Below are 22766 nucleotides of genomic sequence, written 5' to 3'. Positions count from 1 at the left end.
GCCTGTAAGAGTCAGTTTAACACTATGTCCATTTAGCTAAAAATAGCGAAAGAGTCTCCCCTGTGGCCTATGACCTGTCCAGCCATAGGTTCTTAGCCCAATAATGATGTCAGGTATGTGTTTTATCTTATGGAGCAAAACTTCAATCTAATCGCAAAATTATTGGTTACTACCATGCTGTGGCAACCACGAGAGCACCACCAGGTCAGTCCCTGGATAAGACTGATGGGTACTTTTTTTCTCCGGTATTATGCATTGCACCTTCCAGCACTGTGAAAGCTAGACAGTAGGGATGAAGCTTCTAGGTCAAAATCAGCTTGATTTTTCCATGTCCTAAACCTCAAATATGTAGTCTGCAGCAATACGGTCCTATCATAAAATCCTGGAGCATTACTCAGAACAGCTAAGTTATGGAATCAACCTAGTTGTCCAACAACGAAGGACTAGATAAAGAAAATGTGATGTAAGTATACAAAGGAATTTTTCAGCCATGAAAAAACCAAAGTCATGTCATTTTCAGGAAACTGTATGCTAGTGGAGATAATTATACTCCATGGATTAAACCAGTTTCACAACGAAATATAACACGTTTCTCATTTGTGATGCCTAGATTTTAGACAAATGCATAAAAATGGAAGTGAGATCATCTATTAAAAATAAAGTGAATTTGTTAGGACTTAGTCTGATGCTAGTATTTTGATGCTGATTACTGGACCTCATGATCTGGTTACTGCCCTATCCTTGTTGTGTAAACTTGCCTAAGACATTATTTCTGATTGGTTGATTAAAAGGCCTAAAATCTGGGCAGGACAGAATGGGGTAGGCATGGCTAAGGTTTCCAGGATTTGAGTTCAGGAGAATCACAGGAAACAAACAGAAAGACAGGAAGAGAGGAGGAAGACGGATGCCACGATGGGTTAGCGTGGAGAAGGAACCACATGGACCAAGAGGAAGGACTCCAAGGATGGTGTGGATGTAGAAAACACCAAGATGAAAAAATATAAGCAAGTATGTATAAGATTATAGACAGAAGGCAGCCCAGATAAGGGTGTTTAAGGCATATGGCACTGGGTAGGGGCTGGGAGGTGGATGGTGAGGTTATTGAGATGGTATAGGTAGAAATATCTGCCCAACCCAAGGTAAACAGGCAATTATAAAATCTAACATGTGTCTGTGTCTTTTTTTATTGTGACAGCAGGCTAAATAATACGGTTGTAACAATTCTAGGACAAATAATGAATGGTATTTAACCCAACACCATTTATTTATTGTCAACAACATAAATTAAAACTAAAACATTCTTGTATAACAATTTGTGAGGAAGGGGGTAATGTTGTTAAATCTATTACAACCATAAAATTTAAAGACTGGCTAATTTTGTTTTGTATGCTGCCATTTGCATTATTTCTAAGAATTATGCTAAGGGGTGTTTTAATGGGTGCGAGCACTATATATAACCAAGGACTAGGAACATATAGGAGACTAGGATCTGTTCCCTGATGCATTCATCCACAATAATTTTATTCATCGACATATAACTTTGCTTCATCCATATATAATCCCACCATGTTTCAAATATTTTACTTTCCTAAGAAGTATTTCTGTTACCTTATCATCCTCTATTTGCTCCCAGCCTATTTTTCTGCCTCTATTTAGAATAAAATTCTTTGAAAAAAAAAATGTAAAACATTCTGAAGAGTAATCAAGAGTGATGGCAGTAGCCTATAATACCTGGATGTCTACAGGACCTACAATTCCAGAAGAAGTAATCCATTCCTTGTGCTGGGATTTATCATCCAGCCTCTGTATCTAGTAGGAACATTGTTTCTCTATTACAGGGTAAGTCCACTTTAACTCGTGTGTGTGTGTGTGTGTGTGTGTGTGTGTGTGTGTGTATCTGTGTGTAAGTATATTTTAGAAATCCTATACAGTAATGTTTCCGTATGACTTTCTCATAAGATCTTTAGTGTTGTTTATCCAGCTTATCTTACTTCATTTGCCCTACCCTCCTCTCATCAACCTCAATATAACTCTTTCTGTTTCTTTATTCTCTTCTAACCCTTCATACCACTATACTCTATTCCCCACCACCACCGAAAGCCCTTCCTCATGGCCCTTTAGTGATTTCCTGACCTCTATGAGTGTTACAAACAAAACACATATTTGAAGACTCAAACTTAGCGTCCACAACTGAGAAGAACAAAATGTGCAGCATTTGTCTTTCCGGGTCATTCAGAATGATTGTTTCCAGCCTCCATTCATGTATCTACAAATTTCATCATTTCATTCTTCTTAACAGTTGAGCGATATTCCACTGTGTAAATATGCCACATTTTTATTACTCATTCGTCAGTTGGTAGACATCTAGGCTTTTTCCGTCTGCTGGCTATTGTGAGCACAGAATCAATGAAGACAGATGAGCAGGTGCCTCTAGATTAGGATAAGGAGTGCTTTGGGTAAGTGCCCAAGAGTGACACAGCTTAATCTTGTGGTGGATATTTTTAGCTTTCTGAGGAACTTCCACACTCACATTTACATTCATCACTCCAGTCTGCACTCTTACTGGCAATGAATAAGTGTTTCTCTTTTTCCACATCAACCCCAGCATTTGTTGCTGCTTGGTTTCAATGTTGTCTTTGTTTTGTTTTGTTTTGTTTTGTTTTGTTTTGTTTTGTTTTATATTCTAACTGGGGTAAGATTAAAAATCTCAAAGAACTTTTAAATTCCTGGCCAATAATTTTTCTAATTGTTTTCTTCCTTTTTCTTGAGTTGTTTTCTTCCTCTTTTTTCTTTTCTCTCTCTCTCTCTCTCTCTCTATCTATCTATCTCTATCTCTATCTCTCGCTGTTCTTTGTATATTCTAGATATTAACTCTCTGTCCAATGGATAGATGGCAAAGAATTTTTTTTCTCATTCTGTGGGCTGCCTTTCCTGAACATAAACCTCTAGTTTCATGAGGTCCCATTTATTGATTGTCTTAATGCATGTGCTATTGGAGTTCCGTTCAGAAAGTCTTTTCCTGTGCCATTGAAGTCAAGTGTATCCCTTACTTTCTTCTCTATTAGATTCAGGGTATGAAGTCCTGTGTTGAGGTTCTGGATAAATTTGAAGTTGAGTTTTGTGCAGGATAAGTAATAAGGATTTAATTTTATTCTTCTACATGTAGCTATCCAGTAGCTAACCATCACCACTTGTTAAAGATGCTGTCTTTTCTCCAACCTGTATTGTTGGCCTCTTTGTCAAAACTTAGGTGACTTTTTTTTAGTCTGGTTTTACGCCACTACTATTACTATTACTGTCTTTATTACCACAGCTCTGTGGTACAACTTAAAATCTTGAATAATAATGTCTCCTGCCAGTTTTTTGTTTTGTTTTGTTTTATTATTGTTATTAAAGATTGTTTTGGCTATTTTGGGGTCTTTGGTATTTCCAGATGATACTTAAGATTATTTATCCAATTTCCATGAAAACTGTGTTAAAAATTTAAGGGGTATACAGGCCAAGCATGGTGGGACACGCTTTTAATCCCAGCACTCAGGAAGGCAGAGGCAGGAGGATCAGTGAGCTCAAGGCCAGCCTGGTCAACAAAGTGAGTCCATGACAGAGAAATTCTGTCTCAGGAAAAAAAAATAATAATAAAGGGTATGCATTGACTCTGTAGATTGTTTTTGGCAGGCTGGCCATATTCACAGTACTAACCCTGCTAATCCATAAGCAGAAAGGATCTTTCCATCTTCTGGCATCTTCCTCAACTTCTTTCTTTGGCGTCTTAAAGTTTTGAAATGGGCTTTAGGTAACAAAATTTTTTAAAGGCCGGAACATTTCTGCCATGGCTGGCTTGAGTCCACGGGTGATTTAGTCATAAGGGGGAAAGGGAGAAGTGGTTACGCCACGTTACCGCGTGTTTATAGTTCCCCTCTGAGAGGGAGAGGCGCAAGCTGGAGGGCTGAATCATGTGACTGTGCAGAGAGAAAATGCCCTCCCTCAGCTGCACAAGCGAAGCAGCTTGAAGCTTCCTCTGCTTTCCCCCATTTGTGTGAGCTCCGCCTGTGCTCTCCGCGCTGGACCACTGACAACCCCGTCCTCCACAGACTGCTTCCTTCCATCCTCTGGTCCTGCGTTTCTAGATTATGCCGGCACAACTTTTGATAAAGAGTGATGAGGTGGTAGGGCAAAGTCCCACAGAAGAATAGCTCAGGGTGAAAGACAGTAGCATACAGAACAGAGCGGTAAGGAAAACAGAAAGCTTGGAGAGGGGGCAGAACTGTGGGTAAATTCAAGCCAGGTGTGCAGGTGAGTGTAAGACGTTCTCGGCTTTCCAGGGAGCTAGATGTAAAAACCAAGCCCTCGATGCATGATCCCTCTGCAGGACTTTGAAACCAGATCTGTCCTGCTAGCTCCTAAGAGGATTGGTGCAGAAAAGACGGGCACAGCGTAGTTGGAGGAAGGACAGTTTGATTTGGGATTTCGATTGTCCTTCTTTGCCCTTCTCAGAGGGCTGAACACTTGCAGCTGTGGGGTGGGAAGCTAAATCCGATCAGGAGCCGCCTTCCCATTCTGGGTTCTCATGTAGGTCTGAACTCACTGATGGAGTTTCTTTCATAAATATTTTTAAACAAAACTTACAAATAGTACTTTTTTAAATTTGCATTTCCTTGATATAAACAGTATGAGCTGGTTTGCCCCAAAAAAAGTGTATCTTTTTTAATTTTTTCTATACATATTAAAATCCTTTATTAAAGAAAAGAAGAATCATTTTGATCTCAAATAACCTCAACAATCACTATTATTTGCACCAAGGTTGAATTGGATCTTACAGTCTAGACATAAAGGCCAACTAGAAACAGACAGGTGGTCCCAGATCCGGCAGCTCAACTTGAATCATCTAAGCCTGTGAAAATGGATTTAGGTGACTGAAGAGCATTGGAACCCTCAGCTGTCTTGCAGCATTGAAGTAACTCTGTTCTGATAGAAGATTCACAGGGCATCAAACTTCTCATGCAATAGTTCATAGCTAATGGAATGCAGTGGCAACATGAAGAGATATATCTGAAATATAAATATATATATTTATATATAAAGAGTAAGTGCATGAAGCTCAGACAGACTACATGGAGTTGCTTTTGTTTTTAGGTTTACAATTTGAAATAAATATGGTTTAATGTGCCATAAAATTAACATTGAGAATTTTGTTTTGTTTTGTTTTGTTTTTTGTTGTTTGAGGCAGGGTTTCTCTGTGTACCATAGCCGTAGCTGTCCTGGACTCGCTTTGTAGACCAGGTTGGCCTCAAATTCATAGCAATCTGCCTCCCTGAGTGCTGGGATTAAAGGCATACACCACCATGCCAGGCTTACGTATGTATTTTAAGTTATGTTATTTATTTTCAAGACAGGGTTTCTCTGAGTACCAGAGCCCTGGCTGTCCTGGACTCCACTTTGTAGACCAGGCTGGCCTCGAATTCACAGAGACCCTCCTGCCTCTGACAACCCAAGTGCTGGGATTGCAGGCGTGTGCCACCATGCCCAGCTAACACTGAGAATTTCTACAAAGAACTGGAAATTATCTTTTTAAAAACAAATAGTGAAAGGTCAGAGTTGAAGAATACGGTGTCTCCTATTAAGTATTCAGTGGCTGGGTAATGCCACCTGCAGCCCTCATGAGATCCTTAGGACATATCTGCGGTGTGGAGAGGCCAGAGCTAGCAGGCTCTGCAGTAGCTGTGTTCTGAGCGGTGCTTTCCTGTGGGCAGAGTAGCAGGGGGTGGAAGGCATTAGGGCCAGTCTCGAGGCTCAGACCTAAGATGGTCTGAGGTCGTTGGAGGAAGAGGCAGCGCCTTCCTACACAGGAAAGGCTGTTGGGATGCCAGTTCAGAGCACTCAGGCTGCTGTGGGCACCAGATCCCACGTGGGGCAGCAGCTGCCGCCGCAGCAAGCCCTGAGCTGGGTGCGGAGGGCCAGCGGGGTGAGCGGCAGTGTGTAGCAGGTGCAACAAAGAGGAGGTGGGCCCTGGCAGCGCCAGCCTGGCCAAGTGCAAGCTCTTCAGAAATGCAGGTGTCAGCTGCTCTCTCTGTGCTCCTCCGCTCAGCATCTCCCTGAAGGTGCTACCCAGACCGGAAGCTCTGGGTCCTGTGGCCCCCGCCCTTCCCCAGATTCACCACTCTCCGAGCTCCCACACTGGGGTCTTCCCCTCTCCCTTCCCCTCCCCGCCCCCCCCCCCCCCGTCTTCCCCACTGTGAGGACCTTAGATACAAAGGAACCAGCTGCCCCGCACTTTCCCATCTCCCTTTGTGTGCGGCTCATGTGGTCTGTGGTCCGAGCAGCTTCTGCTTGCTGGATGTCTTCTCAGGCATGAGCTCAAGCGGAGGCCATGCAAGAGACTGAAAGCCTAGTTTGAACTTCTGACTCCCGGGGCTCACAGGAATGCCTGGAAATACCGGCTATTCGGCAAGAGGTGCAGCTCAGCTGCTGAGGAAGGTCTCTAGATGGCAGAGCCCGCCCCAAAGCACAGCAGTTCAACTGTTCGGACACCGACGCACAAGCAGCGAGTCTGAACAAACAATTCTCAGAACTCAGGTGACAGAAAAGGGAAGCTTGGCCCAGCCCCTCCTACAGACTTTTCCTGATTAGCAGGTCTAGGAGGTAAGACCCTCATTAGGGCCTCTGTCCTACCCCTCCCTTGGGTTTGTTCCAGCAAGTGTCAGGGCTAAAACAGGACATCTTCAGTGAAACCCAGCCAGATGTGGCAGCTGCCCGCCGCCACCCCCACCCCGAACCCCAACCCTCCCCACTCTCACCAAAACAGCTACTGCCCCCAGGTGTAAACTCCCTGTCACAGGAGACTGAGCTGCTGAGAGGGGCTCACGTGATCAAAATCCTCCTGGCTGGCGGGTCTTTGCCTCAGAGAACACAAACAGCTCCTCCCTGGTCCGTAGGGAACCTTCCCTGCCCTGGCATTGCGGAAATTATCCGGGAAAGGGGTTGCGCCAGTGCGGCTTCAATTACAAACCACAGGTGGCTCTCCGCCTGCCGCCTCTGCTCCACTCCCTGACCCCACAGGGACACTTGTCGCCCACCGCTTGTTACCCTGTAACCCAGAGCAGGGGGAGTCATGATCTCAAGGGGCGTTTGATACATTAGAAAGGGTTCGAATTGGCAGAAAGTGGATTGAGCGTGTTTTGCTGTTTTGCAGCAAAAAGTTCAAAAAGGGTAACGCAATTAAAAATGTGTTCTGGCTGGACACGCTGTAAACGGCTGATGAACTACCCAACCCCTCAGGCTTAAAGTAAAAAGCTAATGTAGTGTTTCTTACAGGCCAGTTCGTTGATTTGGACTCACGGGGGTAGTTTTTAGTTTAATATCACTCCGTAAACACAGACCTTGTTTACGTATGTGACATACCCGCTTACTGAAAGATGCTCTGGAGAAAATCAAAGAAGCACTGAGACGGATCCGTAAAAATCACCCAGCCCCTTCAAGGGTGCTCTGCTGTGTCGTCAGAGGTGCTTAGAAGAATGGGACTTTCCCCGCTTCCTTCGTTTCCATCTCGGTTGGAGAAACGATAATGAGGAAAGCTCACTCTAAATAAAGTAAAGGACCCCCAGATGCCGTGGTGCCACACACACCTGGGATCTCAGCACTCCGGAAGCAGAGCCCTCAGGTGAAGCCAGCTCTGGTGTACAGAGCGAGTCTCAGGACAGCTAGTACTACACAGAGAAACCCTATTTAAAAAAAAAGAAAAAAAAAAAAGTTCCTTCCTCTCTGGGAAGCAAACTTGTAAATCTGACAGCACATGAAACCATGAAACTGAAACCTGCATAAAAATAACCTGAATTTGGGTATGGTCAGGGAATAAGGGGCTAACGAGAAGATCTCAGCTTCAGGAACGCTGGAAATCATGCGCAGATAAAGATCCCACTTACGTATGGAACCTTGACAAGTAAACCTCACGGGAAGAGAATACAATAGCAGTTTCAGGGAGCTGGAAGTTGAGGAAAATAGGGTTATGATGGTAAACTGAAAAATCTCAGATCAAAGGCAAGTTCTGGAGATCCGGTGTGCATCCTGGTGGCAACAGTCAATAATGCTATAGTGCGGATAGGAATTCGTTCAGGAAGACCTTACGCGTTCTTATTACACAAACACAAATAAATGGCCGAGGTCTTCAGTAATGGGCGTGTTAACCAACCTGTAACCATTTCCTGCTATAAGTACATGAGATCAACACATCGGCTATCTTACGGACACAAAAGTTTATTTGTCAATTGAACATCAACAAAGACAAACAGGGAAGACAAAACAACATATAGAGTGCCAAACCACATCATCCATCAGTGGGTAAAACCTCGGCAGTCAGACACTAGCAGAGAGACACACACGTCTCTCTCTATGTGTGCACGTAGAGGTCTCCGGCAGTGTCTGGCATTGGGGGAAATGCTTGATTTATGAATGAGGACATGAATGAATGAGTACCAATGTGAGCTGATGTTACCTACCTACCTAAAATTCTGCAGACATCTCTTACACTTTATTAAGAAGCTAGGCAGTGGTGGCACACGCCTTTAATCCCAGCACTCGGGAAATCAAGGCAGAAGTATCTCTATGAGCCTGTCAGTCTGGTATACATAGTGAGTTCTAGGACAGCCAGGGATACATAGTGAGAACCTGTCTCCAGACAGACAGACACACAGAGAGAGAGAGAGAGACAGAAAGACAGACAGAGACGCAGAGAGACGAAAAGTTTTCTAAGAACCTGGCTTAATGACATAGTTCCAAGTGCCTGTGTTTGATCCTTAAGAGGTCCAAATGAGGAACTTTCTAGTTATCTCTGTGACTACGGATTCCATGTCATATGTCCACAGAGAAGGTTTGATTCATAAATAGAGCTGCCTCATCTCACAAACGAACCTATGATCACCATCACAAGGGGCATCACTCCAGCCCCATCCTTTCAGGTTTGGATGATAATTTAGCACAACGCAAAATCCCTTGTTGCCATGGGGTTCGTCTGAGTGCCAGGACCTGAAAGGGGAAAAGATGAGGGTAATTCTAAAAATAATACTTTGAAAAAAGGTCTAGAGGCACTAGGGAGTGCCCAAATCACCCCCCCGCCATTACTCATGCAGTTTCTTGAATCTTGGGCATTCCCCTTGAAAACTCAGGCCACAGCATACAATATTACCACACCTTAAAGGTTCACTTCTAAGGCTTTCTTTCTTTTTTTTTTTTTCCTCTTCTTTGTGGGGGTGGGGTGGTAATTTTTTCAAGACAAGGTTTCTCTGTGTAGACTTGGCTGTCCTGGGCTTGCTTTGTAGACCAGGCTGGCCTCGAACTCACAGAGATCCACCTGTGTCTGCTCTCTTAACTGATGAAAATATTTCACGTTGGTACCTTGGGCCAATCGTTTTATCCTTTTTTAATAACATTTCGATTTATTATTAGAGAACTTAATACAACATTTTTTGATCGTATTCTTTCCCCTCTTCAACTTCTTCCAGATCCGCCCCAAATTCCCTAACCCACTCAACTTCGTGGTCTTTCTTTAATAAAACAGAAACAGGGAGTCCATTTCGTGTTTGGCAACTGCTCCTGAGCATGGGACCTGCCCTAAAGTGTGGTTGCTAGGCCGAGTGACTCTCTACTAGAGAAAACTGATTTTCCCTCCAGGAAGCTATCAGTTGGGATAGCTTCTTAGCTGGGGGGTGGGGGAGGGGCTTTGTAACCACTTCCCCTCCTCTGTGCTGGGAGTTCGTTTGCCTTGGGTTTGTGCAGGTCTTGTGCCTGCTGTCTCTGTCTCTGTGAGTTCATGTTTGCACCTATCCTTTCCAGTGGAATGACTCAGAACCCTACTGAAGATATATGGATCTCCTACTTATTACTCCTTGGGTGCGCAATTTAATTCCTGATATTCTCAGTACCCTCCTTAAAATTTGGAACTATATATTTCACTCTGTAGACAGAAAGACCGAGATAATAATATGCTACACAGTAAGTTTTTTTAACATATATATATTAAAATTATATAAGCCTGTCATAACTAAGGATGTTTTGCTTTTGAGAAATAATAATGATTGTAACACGAATTTTTATTATGGAGATATAAACAGTGAAAGAGCCCGGAAAAAAATTACCTAGATCTGAAGGCTACCGTTTGTTTGCCATAGCTTTGTTTTGAATCAGTTACTGAGATTCTTCAAATTCAACGTCCTCATCTCTAACAGGGGAAATAGTAATGTGTGTCTTACAATATGTGATGAAATGAATTAACAAGCCAGGCCGTGCTGACAAACACCCTTAATCCCAGCATTTGGGAGGCAGAGGTAGGTGGATCTCTGGGTTCAAGGCTAGCCTGGTCTACAGATCAAGTTCCAGGGCAGCCAGGGTTACACAGAAATCTTGTCTTGAAAAATAAACAAACAAATAAGCAAAATTATTTAACCTTGTAGAAAGCAACTAAAAGGAGAATGAGATATTTCAGTCATAATCCAACACCTTAGTTTCCCGGCATGACACAGATCCCGGGATTTCTCAACCTTAGACTTACGTGGCAGTTTGATTGTATGGTGTCTGATCAACCCACTGCCATTGTCCATGGCCCTCTGGATCTGACAGCCTCATGTAATAAGCAGAACTAATGTCCAAGGTCTTAGTGATGAAATCCTAAATGGGGAAAAAAAAAAAAAAAAAAAAAAAAGAAAGAAAGAGAATTCAGCTTGGATTGAGGTAGGTTAGTTAGTTAGTTGGGAGAGGGAGAGTCAGCTTCAAGGATGCAGCCCCTGCTAGGCTATCCAAGTTCCAGAAGGTGACCCTCCATTCGTGTACACACCGGCAGCACCGAGGGGACTCAGTGGATTTAACCTAATTTTTTCAAAACACATGAAATTGTGTTCTTAAAGGAGGGATTAAAGGTTGGAATAGGGGAGAAATTGGAAGGGAGGGGAATGAGGGGTGGACTTGATCAAATATTGTATTTGTACATATCTCAAGCAATAAAAGGCTTTCTTCTTTAAATCGCTCCCCCAATTATAGAAATGTGTGGGGATAGTCTGGTAATTGATACAGACTTACAACATAGAATGAGCAAATCAGAGTTGCTAGCATTTCGACGTTTTTAAACGTGTTCTTTAAATCTGTATTAATATGTGATGAATTTATTTTTATCAGTTACAAGGTAATATTTTACCTGAGTTCCTTCTGATTACACAAATAGAAGAAGAAAAGTAAAGTATCTAGAATTCTTGAGAAGCCCCACTCACATTACATATGGAAGCAATGTCTATCCTCAGTCCTAAAGAATTACTATCTGAGACTGGCTTCCTTTCTTCTCTAAGAGAAGGCATTCCTCTAAGTTGTACCTGGGAGAAAAATCTGCACATATCATTGTTTTCTTTTCATGCATCAAATGTTCTTCAATCTCATTCCTGACTAGTGACTGGCTTTTTAGAATTTAATTTTATTTCCTATTCAGCTTACTAGGCCTCTGGTGTGCAGTTAATGATGAAACATTAAAACATCAAACATCAAACTGATATTTCAGGCAGAAACGTGTTCTCTTTTAACCCTCATGGGTTGAACCTTTAGGATGGTGCAGTCTTGTAGAGCTGTTTAGTTTCACTGGGGCGGGAAGGAGTAGAAGAAAAAGGCTGAAGCAATCTTTCCTGCCTATCTGATGGAAAGCCTTCTGCCACAGCACCAACCCCCACGTCAATAAAACTCCCTCTTGGTGAAAAGAGGCAGACAGCAGGCTTGGCCCAGGCCCCACCCTCTCCCAGGATGTACCTGTTCTTCCTGGCTGTGGATCACCAGCAGATGAGCGTCCATGCTGGAGCACTTCTCCTCACTCTTGTTCCAAGATGCAGACTCAATGGAAGTGAAGTAGCAGTGGGAACTAAATGGCTTCCAATTCTTTGGGCAACAGCTCCAGACTTTGCCTTTATGGGAACAAAGGAGATCTAAGTACAAAGCACAGTATTTAAGTACAAAAATACACCGAAGGCTCAGAAGAAAGTAACTCATCATACCAAGAACCAGGAGGTTTTCAAATTCAACTGAACAAAGCAGAAGGCTAAGAGCTGCCAAGAAGCAAGGTAAATGCCCCTCCACGATTCTGGGGACGTCAAGGAAGAAGGAGAGGAAAGAATATAAGTGCCAGAGGATTGGAAGGAATGTTGACTTCTGGACGTCACAGTAGTGGTGGGCCACACAAGACTGAACCCATCACCAACCCTTCCTAGAGGAGCTCAGCAGTTAAAGGTTGAAGAATGAGGAAGGTATGGTCTTTTGTGTTGTAGCCATTGATACATTGCCCTCATCAAGTAATTAAACCCTACCACTGCCATGCTCATGCGATGGGTCACAGAAAGCAAGGCATGAAAGTAAGAGGAAGAAGTAAGAAGGGGACTTGGAATAAAGAAATATCTTGGTGGGAAAGGGCAGGGAACTAAAAGAGGATAATGGAGGTCTTTGATCAAAGAGCAATATATATGTATGAAAATGTGAAAATATTTTTTGAAGAAGCAAGAAAACAAAAATGTTAGAATTTTCCGAACAAACGTTAAAGCACTGATGATAAAAGCGCTTTGGTGAGCATGATAGCCTGCAGGGTGGAGTAGTGGCACGCATACCTTGGTGGTAACCAACACCTCTCTGATTGGGCTTAAGAACTGCTCAACAAGAGGGAAATCATGCCTGGTACTGGAAATCTAACCAACTACCCAGGGCTAGTGAAGTCATAGATCTTGGAGAAGACCCTACAACTACTACTTTATTAAACCAGCAAAATCCTAACTACATTCTAAATATTTGTCCTTATACCCACAGGTAAGTGTAATCCTTACCTCTCATCAAGGAAATTCCTCTTTGCAACACAAGGAGACCATTATAGAAAACTACAATCAATCAAAATGCATAGGTGTGGTGCCCATTCCCAAGGAATACATCTACAAAACAACTCCAGCACCCAAGGCTCTGGGACCTTTCAATAAGAGAAGGTGGAAAGAGTGTAAGACTGAGAGGAACAGGAAGGTAATTTACTATGAGATTGTATCTCCTAAAAATGTCAGAAAATACACCCATAAAGTCTCACCAATATGACTGCCTAAACATGAGCTGAACCAGAACAACAACAATAGACATGCTTACATGGATTAGGTGTCAGGCAGGGAGCCTACAAGGCCTCAACCCTACACAAGGAACTATAGGCAACTAAGGAAGGCTGACAGTGGGAGAAACAGTCTTCCACAGGAAAAAGCATACCCACAGCCTATCCAACACCAAATGGTTAGCCCTGAAAACACACATACAATTAACATTATACATAATGAGCAGGTTGTACTTATGGACTTATTTTTTTCTTCAAGAAGAGCCTTTGGGAACACACACACACACACACATATATGTGTAATCCATATACATATGTAAAAACAATTTATAAAACAAGAGGCCATAAATTTGAAAGAGCAAGGAGGAGTATATGAAAGGGTTTCGAGGGAGAAGGGGGAAGGAGAAAATTTTGTAATTACATTATAATCTCAAAAAATAAAAGAAATAATTTTAAGTGCTTCAATGAGAAGATACAGAAATTTTGGAAAAAACAAAAGCAAACAAAGATACAGATGTCAATAAGATTCAAAATGGAACCTTTTTTCTTGAAAAATGCAGTAGTAACCTTTTCTATTTACAATAGATAGTATCACTGGAGGGGATGGACAAATCAACGAGTTGTCAAATAAAACAATAAAAAATACCAACTTAACAAAAAGTAAATACACAGAAAAAAAATAAAGAAATGCTGCCTCATATCATGACCCTAAATGTATGTAAAGCAGGTAACTGGACCAAGATATGCAAAGTGTAAACTAACACATGGAAGAAGAGAAATGAGACAGTCAGAGATAGAGACAATCAGAAAAAACAGGAAGAGTGTAAAAGGGCATTTCACAACATGCTGGAAATAAATTATGAGTCATCTTAGAACTAATTAATACACTTCTAAATAATGTAGGTGTCAAATATCAAGGTCTACTTTAAAACACATTTAACGGGGTTGGGGATGTAGCTCAGTTACAGCGTTTGCCTAATGAGCAAGAAGGCCTGGGTTTCATCCACAGCACACCGTAAAGCCAAAGATGGTGCTGAGCACTCCTCGTAATCCCAGGACTAGGGAGGTGAATACAGGAGGGTCCAGTATTTTCATCTTCATGTCATCTTCACCTGCATAATGAGCTTGACGCCAGTGCAGGCTGCGTGAGACTGTACCTCAAAACAAAATTGAACTGAACCAAAGTGAGCATACAGCACGTCAAAACCTGTAGAGAACCATTCTTCAATATAAGGATCCAGGCTTGCTCAGTGAAATGGCTGAGATGAGGGTGGAGACAGGGATTATCTGTCATAAGTCCTTGAAAGAACTTTCCTACATCCCAGAAGTAAAGAAACAAACTGTTGAAAGGGATACGTCAGAGGGGCAGAAGGACTGATGGGAAGTGGTCCTAAAGCACAAAGGCAGAAAACACACAAGCATCGAACTATAATACAAGACAAATGTCCATGGTACGTGCAGATACAAGTACCAAGTGATGAAGTACAGTAAAAAATGTACTTAGTCCAAATGAGAACAAATCTCATCTGCATAAGAATTTCAAAATATTATGTTGCTAGGTCTTCATGGCTAACAATCTGCTTCTTCAGATAATATCCTGGAAACACTCTACATTTGCCAACTGGATTCGAGGCACATTAAGTTTTACCTTCCACGGATAAGTGGTTTCTTCTGCAATCCAATTTTGTGTGATTGAGCTGTTTCATAGTATTTTTTTCTTCAAGGAGATCAGAATACATTTGAAAGAAAACTAAAAAAAAAAAAAGAAGAAGAAAATATATTCACTTTCTTAGTAGCACTATAATTTTACTCTCTACTGTTCTTCTCCCCACCCCAACCTCCACCTCTTTTTGTTGTTGTTTCTTTGAGGCAGTGTCCAGCTGTAGCTCAGACTCATCTCACGCTCCAGAGAACGAGGAGGCATGAGCCCTCACACCCGACTCTCAGTAAGTGAACCAGGTCAATCATGTCAATCCCAATTCAAAACTGACTCACAGACACAAGTCAGGCGATTAGAAAAAATGAGAGTGGAGCTAGGAGGAATTAGGAAAAAGAATGTGGGTGAAGATGATCAGAAAACATTGTCTGAAATTCTCAAACAATATATTTTAAAAATAAAAAAGAAGGAAATATGTTTTGACTGTGATTTTAAAGAACATGATTTGTTTTTTGAACTCCCTGATCCGTCCCTTCAGAATTGGGAGCTTTTCTCTCTCCTCATTATGTCCTATTTGCTCCTGGGCCCATCACATCCTGGCTTTTGCTTCTACCATTTGACTAAAAACATCCTTGAGCCAAACATGGTGGTGCCTACCTATACTCCAAAAGGTGGGGTGGTGGAGACAGAAGGATTGCAGACTCCGGGCCAGCGTGGGCTCTGTATCAAGTTCAAATCCAGTCTGGGCCACAAAGTGGGACAGTGATTTTAAAAATCATTGAAATAGAGCTGAAGAGACGGCTCAGTGGTTAAGAGTATTGTCTGAACCACTGTCCTACAAAGGACCCGGGTTCAATTCCCAGCACCCACATAGCAGCTCACAACTGTCTGTAACTCCAGTTCCAAGTGTCTGATACCCTCACACCAATGCACATAAAATTTTTTTAATTAAATAAATTATTTAAAAAGAAAAACAAAAATCATCGACATATTGTCAGTAACCTCCCAGGGCACTTAATGTACGTCTACCTCTGAACTTAAGCCCAGCTCTCTTCCCTCTTGCTCATAAGACACGCCTGGTTTTGCCTCACCTTTCTTGCCCTCACTTTTTATTGTCTTCTATAGTCCCCTCTCCTCCCGTCCACCCCTTTAAAACGCAACATTCCCCACTGTCCTTCCTGGTCGTACTAAACCCTCTTCCCACGTGTTCTACGGTCTCATCTACCGAATGAGAAGGACTGGAAAACTCAGACCTTCCCTCCTGACACAGAGACAAGCCAGTGCTCCCTGAACACCACACCCGAGGATAAACCCAACAGGCGCAACATCCAAACCAATATCTTCTACCCTAAGCCTGCACCTCGCCCTGCGCTGCCTACCCGTGGGTCAGGCTCTGATCACATGTCTGCTGGGTGGTGGATTCGCTTTCTAGCTTTCCTCTTTCCCTCTAGCTTTCTGATGCTATTCCATTTTCACGCCGGTCTGAGAGTGCACTTCTGCATAACTAATCTGACAGTTTCAATTCCCAGCCTAAAATTCTTCAGTGGCCTCTCCTGGCTGTGACACTGTATAAAAACACTAACGATTTTTAATATTCCTATATGCATGCCTTATCTGGCCAGTCTCTCACTCAAAGGCAGCTCTGGCTACTTCCATGCTGAGATGTGAGAGGCGTGACCGGCTCTCACCCTCCGTCTTTGTACGCTAAGATGTTCCGTGAACAAAGATGGGCTATCCTGAGTAGTGAGAGAACTGTGGCCACATTGCTCCTGGAACTCCAGGTGACCGTCTCCTCCTCAGGAGCCGAACTGCATCTGTCTGGCCACATGTATGTGGATGGCTGAGTTCCACCAGGCTATAGGAGCTCACTTGCTGATGTCAGTATGATCCGCCAAGCCACAGAAGCATGAAACACGTAGCTGTCTTAATCTATGAAATTTTAGAGCTGTTTTTTAAAAAGCAGGAGATAATTGAAAAAAAAAATTTTAGCGGGGAAAAATACTAAGCCCTTTTTTTGTTTTGAAGACAGGGTCTTACTATGTAGCCCAGGTTGGCCTAGAATTTGCAATCCTCTTGCCCCAGTTTCCCAAGTGCTAAGATTATAGGCATGCAACAGCATACGCTGCCCAAACGTTTTTTAATGCTTCACAACACTTCCTATATGATTTTATAAATGTGACCTCACATGGTTAATCTCTAAATTGTTTATAAACAGGGGCTACTGTTCTTTCTGGACCTATGAACACTCTAACACACAGAAAATGGGCACTACTAACTATTAAAGGAAAAGATAAAATACACAAAAATATAGTAATTTTACACTTTTATTTTTAAGTGAGTTCTCACTATGTAGCCCTGGGTGGCCTGGAACTCACAGAGATCTATCTGCCTCTGCCTCCTGAGCACTACAATTAAAATAAAGGCATGTGCCATCGTGCCTGACCTTACCTTTTTTAATAAATTCTGAAAGCCAACCTTATGCAAAAATCCTCTATTTGCTAAATTGGCTTAGATCTCACATAGTCTGGAGCAGGAACAAAATAACTAGGAGTTACGCTGGAGTGCTGTCCCTGGAATAGCCCTCTCCCTCTCTTCTCATCCCCCTATTCATTCCAAACTATGAGTGTCTGTGTATCCAATGGGGCTGACTTCTAAATGCTGCTGAGGAAAATACACATTCGTCTTCAGGGCTGGAGTCTAATACAGATGCCCCAGGATTTCACTCTGTGACACCAGCAAACGCTCACATGCTTCTCTAGTGAAAATGAATGATTTTTACAGAAGAGTGATTCTGATTCAGCAAAATTCCCAGTATTACCTATCTCCCCAAAGTCTCTTTTTCAGGTTTCTTGGGAAAGCCACTGATAATTATCTGTTCTGTTTCTAGTGGGTATCTCTCCTTGTGCAAAACAGACATTGCTTACTGATTCTATTGGCATACTTACTGATCAGGGTAACAGAGAACAAGATTGCCAACAGCTGGAAAAATATCAGCAAGGCAAGAAGCAGCATGGGAAAGCCAGGATTATGTTTTTGAATAGTGATCTTCTTTGGGAGAGCTAGAGAAAAAAACCAAACTAATTAAATCAGTAATGAATTCTACCATTTCCTCTTCCTCTTCTCCTCCCTTTTCTACCACACTATATTAATAGTATAAACTCCTAAAAAAAAAGATAAAAATTATATAGGGGAGAAACAATGATTTCCATTGGATAAACATGAAAGCACACCTTTCTACCACGAACAATAACTCATTAGTATTGACATTTGAGATGTGTGTGTGTGTGTTCTTCTATGAAGTTTTAAGATGTTTATACATGTATGTATATTTCCACATATGACTGACATATCACAATCACTCATTTCTGTTCTATTGTTTTCCTTCACAAGGCAACACAAACTTTTTTCTGCCACCATATTTTCTTCTTTATTATGGCTACATAGTATTTCATTTAAATAGTCTCCCAAACTGCTTCCAATACTACTTTAAAGCATGAAAAACCAGGTAAGTCTGTGTAAGCATACTTCACGGGTTTATGATATGGCTAAGGTCATCTTTTTAGCTACTATCTCTTGGTTAGGAACCATTTCATAGGTTGAGGGAGACTGGGGAGGGAAGGGAGGGAGAAGAGCAAGAGGCAAGAGGGTAGTGGGGAGGGAGAGACAAAATATCGCAACTGCTTTCACACTTGGCAAATTTAGATGTCACTATGTATGACTACATGTGTAAGAGTGTGACGTGAAAACAGAAGAGAGAAATATTTCAGAAAGGGAAAGGGGTGGTCAAGAGCAGTGAGGAAGGATGGGGTAGGATGGGGGTTATGCACAAGGGATGAGGATGTGTTTGTGTAAAATGCCATAATGGATCAACTGATTGGTCTGTATGCTAGCTAATATATATATTTTTATATATGTTTAATATCTATAAATATTAATAAATTATAAATATTTAATATATAAGTATATTTATATATAAACATGTATATATAGTTTAAGACATAAAATTCCTGTAACTGCAGAAACGGAGCTTGCATCCAGCATATGGGAGGTCCTGCATCCTGGCACCCAGTATGAGTGGAGAAAGGGACACTCACGCTCTCCTTCTAAATAAAATTGCCCACAAGACACAAACTCTCTTTTTAAAGTTATGATATGCTGTCAAGTAAATAGAAGAGAACCCCAGTATTAGATAACATTATTTCTATGGGAAAAGTGCAGTTTTACAGACATCAAAAATGTGCAGCAGTACTCAGACTTTCTCTAAATGACAAGAGTAACAATAATATGGGGAACTCATTTCTTTGCCCTGCAAAGCCCCTTTACAGACAATTCAAACTATTAAGATTCCTGTCTCCCACACACAGCCTCTCATACAGACGACAGCAAAGATCCCCCAGCCAGGCCTTGCTCTTAAACACTCTTTCCTTCATCTTGCCATTAGCTTAGACCACCACAAAAGGAGATCATACTGTTCTGGGGTGAAGGGAAGTTTACCTGAAGTTGAGTCTGAGATGGTGCCTGAGAAAACAGGTTGATTTTTGAAGTTCACTTCAGTATAAATATTTGGTGAAGCCATATTGAAAAGAGAGCTGCTTTCTTCAGAAAACCTATGTCATTCTTAATTTTTTTTTTATAAACAAGAAACAAACATGGTGATAATTTTCCAACCACCAGCTAGAAGGTGCAGAGGCACTGAAAGGCCGTGTACCTCGGAGAGCACAGCATGAAAATGTAAAACCGCAGGGTAGAACTCTCTGGGCCACAGAGGTCCAATCCCCACAAGCAGAAAAAAAAAAAAAAAAAAAAAAAAAAAAGAATTGAAAACTTCAACCGTATGCAAAAACTGTGAAAAGTGGACTGAAACGGGGAGGGGAAGAAATAGGAAGGAAAGGAAAAGAGGAACCAGACATTAGAGAAGTCTGTCCCAGCACCCGTGTTCTCGGCACCCTGAGGCAGAATCCGGGCACTTCCACACACAAACTCGATTTCTGGAGCCAACATGAGCTAACACTGTAGCCACAGTATCCTCTTTGTTGGGACAGCTGAAGTCCTGAGCATGACATTCTAAGAGGCTTGTTGACCTCTGCTCCTTTCAGGCTCTGTAGAAGGTGCAGGCCTGTAAGAGCTCGGCAGACTTTCTAAGCCTCTCTGACTCCCCAAAGTCTGTAACTCTTGGGAGTGAGGAGCTCCTGAAAGCAAGCCAATGCCGTGGCACGGGCTGTGTCAAGTGCCCACACTCTTAGCTGTTCTTCCACTTTCTCCAGATTATTCCCTGCAGACTCTGGTGTCATCTGCCGTCTTCACTCACCCTATGTGCTGCTTTTTAGAGTAACCCTCCTTCACGGCCCCCCAACCCAGCCCCCGCACACCCTGAGGTCAGTTCTTCCCAATGTCTCAAGTTTGTTCTGCATCTTTACAGGAATACGAAGGGCTCGTGTCACCGGGTGATTAATCCCTGCCAAGTGGTCACAGTTCTTTTCCACTCAGAAACAAGAGGATATGCTTCATCAGGCTTGACTGGAAAGCAAAGGTAACCCCCAAACACACACACCTGTTAGGGACCAGTCTGGTGAGCTGTGTATTCGGATGCTGATTTCTGTGCCCTGAGATCTGGTTACAGTCTGACGTGGGCATTGTCATTCCTATGAAGAATCTCCTGTGTCAATGTTGTATAAATATTGCTCTCCAATTATCTCTGGTTAATAAAGAGGCTGGGAGCCAGTGACTGGACAGAGAGGACGGGGAGGTTGGACTTCTGCTCCCAGTCTGGGTGTCTCAGGGAGAGAAAAAGGAGGAAGATGGAGAGACTGGAAGTGACCACTGACCGTAGGACTGTCCTGACAAAGCAGAAGCAGCCCAGGCAGTACCAATTTGACAAGTAATTCAGGGGGTGTGCCTGGGAAATAGCCAGACTAGCATAAAAGGTCAGAATAGATGACTATCTGCCCAGCTCTGGCCCCTTAAAGTTTGTTGGAAAACTCTAATAAGAATCTGTCTCATTTATTTTGGAGCAAGAAGGGGTGATTAGAAAAGGCTCCCTAATTATACCATATTTTTTACCTCTATGCTGTGGAGCTGGAGGGAACAGGACCTCCTTTAGTAATGTGGCAAAGTTGCAATAAGCAAGAAAGCCACAGAAAAATCTCAGAATTAGATATCTGAAGGAGTGGCAGAAGAGAAAGGCTGAGTGCCAGGAAATCAACAAGCATTCTTTTTTTTTTAACTTTTATTAATTACACTTTATTCATTTTGTATCCCCCCATAAGCCCGTCCCTCCTCCCCTCCCGGACCCACCCTTCCCCCCCTTTCTGCATGCATGCCCCTCCCCAAGTCCACTGATAGGGGAGGTCCTCCTCTCCTTTCTGATCTTAGTCTATCAGTTCTCATCAGAAGTGGCTGCAGTGTCAGGGTTCTAGGTTATCTCCATGAATAGTCCTTGGTTGGAGTATGAGTCTCTGGGAAGTTCCCTGTGTTCAAATTTTCTTGTTCTGTTGCTCTCCTTGTGGAGTTCCTGACCTCTCCAGCTCTTACTATTTCCCACTTCTTACATAAAATTCCATTCACTCTGCCTGTCAGTTGGCCATCAGGCTCAGTATCTGCTTTCTCAGTCTGCATGGCAGAGGCTTTCAGAGGCCCTCTGTGGCAGGTTCCTAGGTTGTTTCCTGTTTTCTTCTTCTTCTTTGGATGTCCTCTTTGCCTTTCAGGATGGGTACTGAACATTTTAGTTAGGGTCCTCTCTTTTGCTTAGTATGTTTAGATGTACAGATTGGGTTTATTCTATTCAACAAGCATTCTTAAAACATCTGAAAGCTCAGAAAACAAATATTAGATGTCTTAACCTGAGTGCTATGGAACATTTAAAAAGATATCCAGACAGAAGCTGGAAACAACCCAGATGTCCCTCAGTTGAGGAATGGATACAGAAATTGTGGTACATTTACACAATGAAATACTACTCAGCAATTAAAAACAAGGAAATCATGATATTTTCAGGCAAATGGTGAGAACTAGAAAAGATCATCCTGAGTGAGGTATCCCAGAAACAGAAAGACACACATGGTATATACTCACTTATAAGTGGATATTAGACATAAAATAGAGGATAATCATACTAAAATCTGTACACCTAAGGAAGCTAATCAAGAAGGAGGACCTTGGGTAAGATGCTCAATCCTCATTCAGAAAGGCAAAAGGGATGGACATCAGAAGAGAGAGAAAACAGGAAACAGGACAGGAGCCTACCACAGAGGGACTCTGAAAGACTCTGCCCTGCAGGGTATCAAAGCAGATGCAGAGATTCATAGCCAAACTTTGGGCAGAGTGCAGGGAATCTTATGAAAGAAGGAGGAGATAGTGTTATGCCCAGTTTGTGAGACCTCCAAAGACCACCAGGAATCGACTCCACTGCAAAACACATGAGGGTTTATTGGATGCAAGCTTGAGCCCACAGGGAGCTTGTGGAAGGGCAGTCTAGGGGAACAAGGTTTTTAAAGGGAAAAACCGCAAGCAGCGGGTTACATGCCTTGGCGTTACATGACTGAGTAAGGAAAATTGACTTTTGAAATGATTGCTTTATTTTAGGCGCCAAGTCCATAAATGGTTCTGGCCTGGCCATCTGGGTGGGTTTCCTAGCAACTGTATCTCTAGTGTGCAGGAAAAGAATGCAGCAAGGCCAGTTCCTCCCCACAGGTGGCTGGAAATGTCTCCACCTGGCTGGCCTTCCTTCAGGCTTCTGCTTTAAACTTTAATTCAATAACCCCCCAAAAAAAACCTAATTTTTAATTCTTTGATCTCTCAATAGAAAGACCTAGAGAAGACAGAAGCTCCACAAGAAGAGCAACAGAACCAAAATAATCTGGGCACAGGGGTCTTTTCTGAGACTGATACTCCAACCAAAGACCATGCATGGAGATAAACTAGAACCCCTGCACAGATGTAACCCATGGCAACTCAATCTCCAAGTGGGTTCCCTAGTAATGGGAACAGGGACTGTCTCTGACATGAACTCAGTGG

The 22766-nt window shown here is 42.5% G+C and overlaps 1 protein-coding gene across 1 annotated transcript; it reads right to left on the bottom strand.

Annotated features, from left to right (window-relative positions):
- Positions 1-8230: 8230 nt before the first annotated feature.
- LOC110556285 (C-type lectin domain family 4 member A-like) lies at positions 8231-19506 on the bottom strand. Its single transcript, XM_021649975.2, has 6 exons — positions 19248-19506; positions 17699-17812; positions 14745-14846; positions 11776-11927; positions 10541-10656; positions 8231-9018 (listed from the first exon to the last, which is right to left on the bottom strand). Exons 1-6 carry the CDS (start codon positions 19327-19329, stop codon positions 8871-8873), a joined length of 714 nt encoding a protein of 237 aa, XP_021505650.1. The 5' UTR covers positions 19330-19506; the 3' UTR covers positions 8231-8870.
- Positions 19507-22766: the final 3260 nt, after the last annotated feature.

This window comes from Meriones unguiculatus, chromosome 5, assembly GCF_030254825.1.
Source record: "Meriones unguiculatus strain TT.TT164.6M chromosome 5, Bangor_MerUng_6.1, whole genome shotgun sequence".
NCBI lineage: Eukaryota > Metazoa > Chordata > Mammalia > Rodentia > Muridae > Meriones > Meriones unguiculatus.
This window is presented reverse-complemented; position numbering and strand designations above follow the sequence as displayed.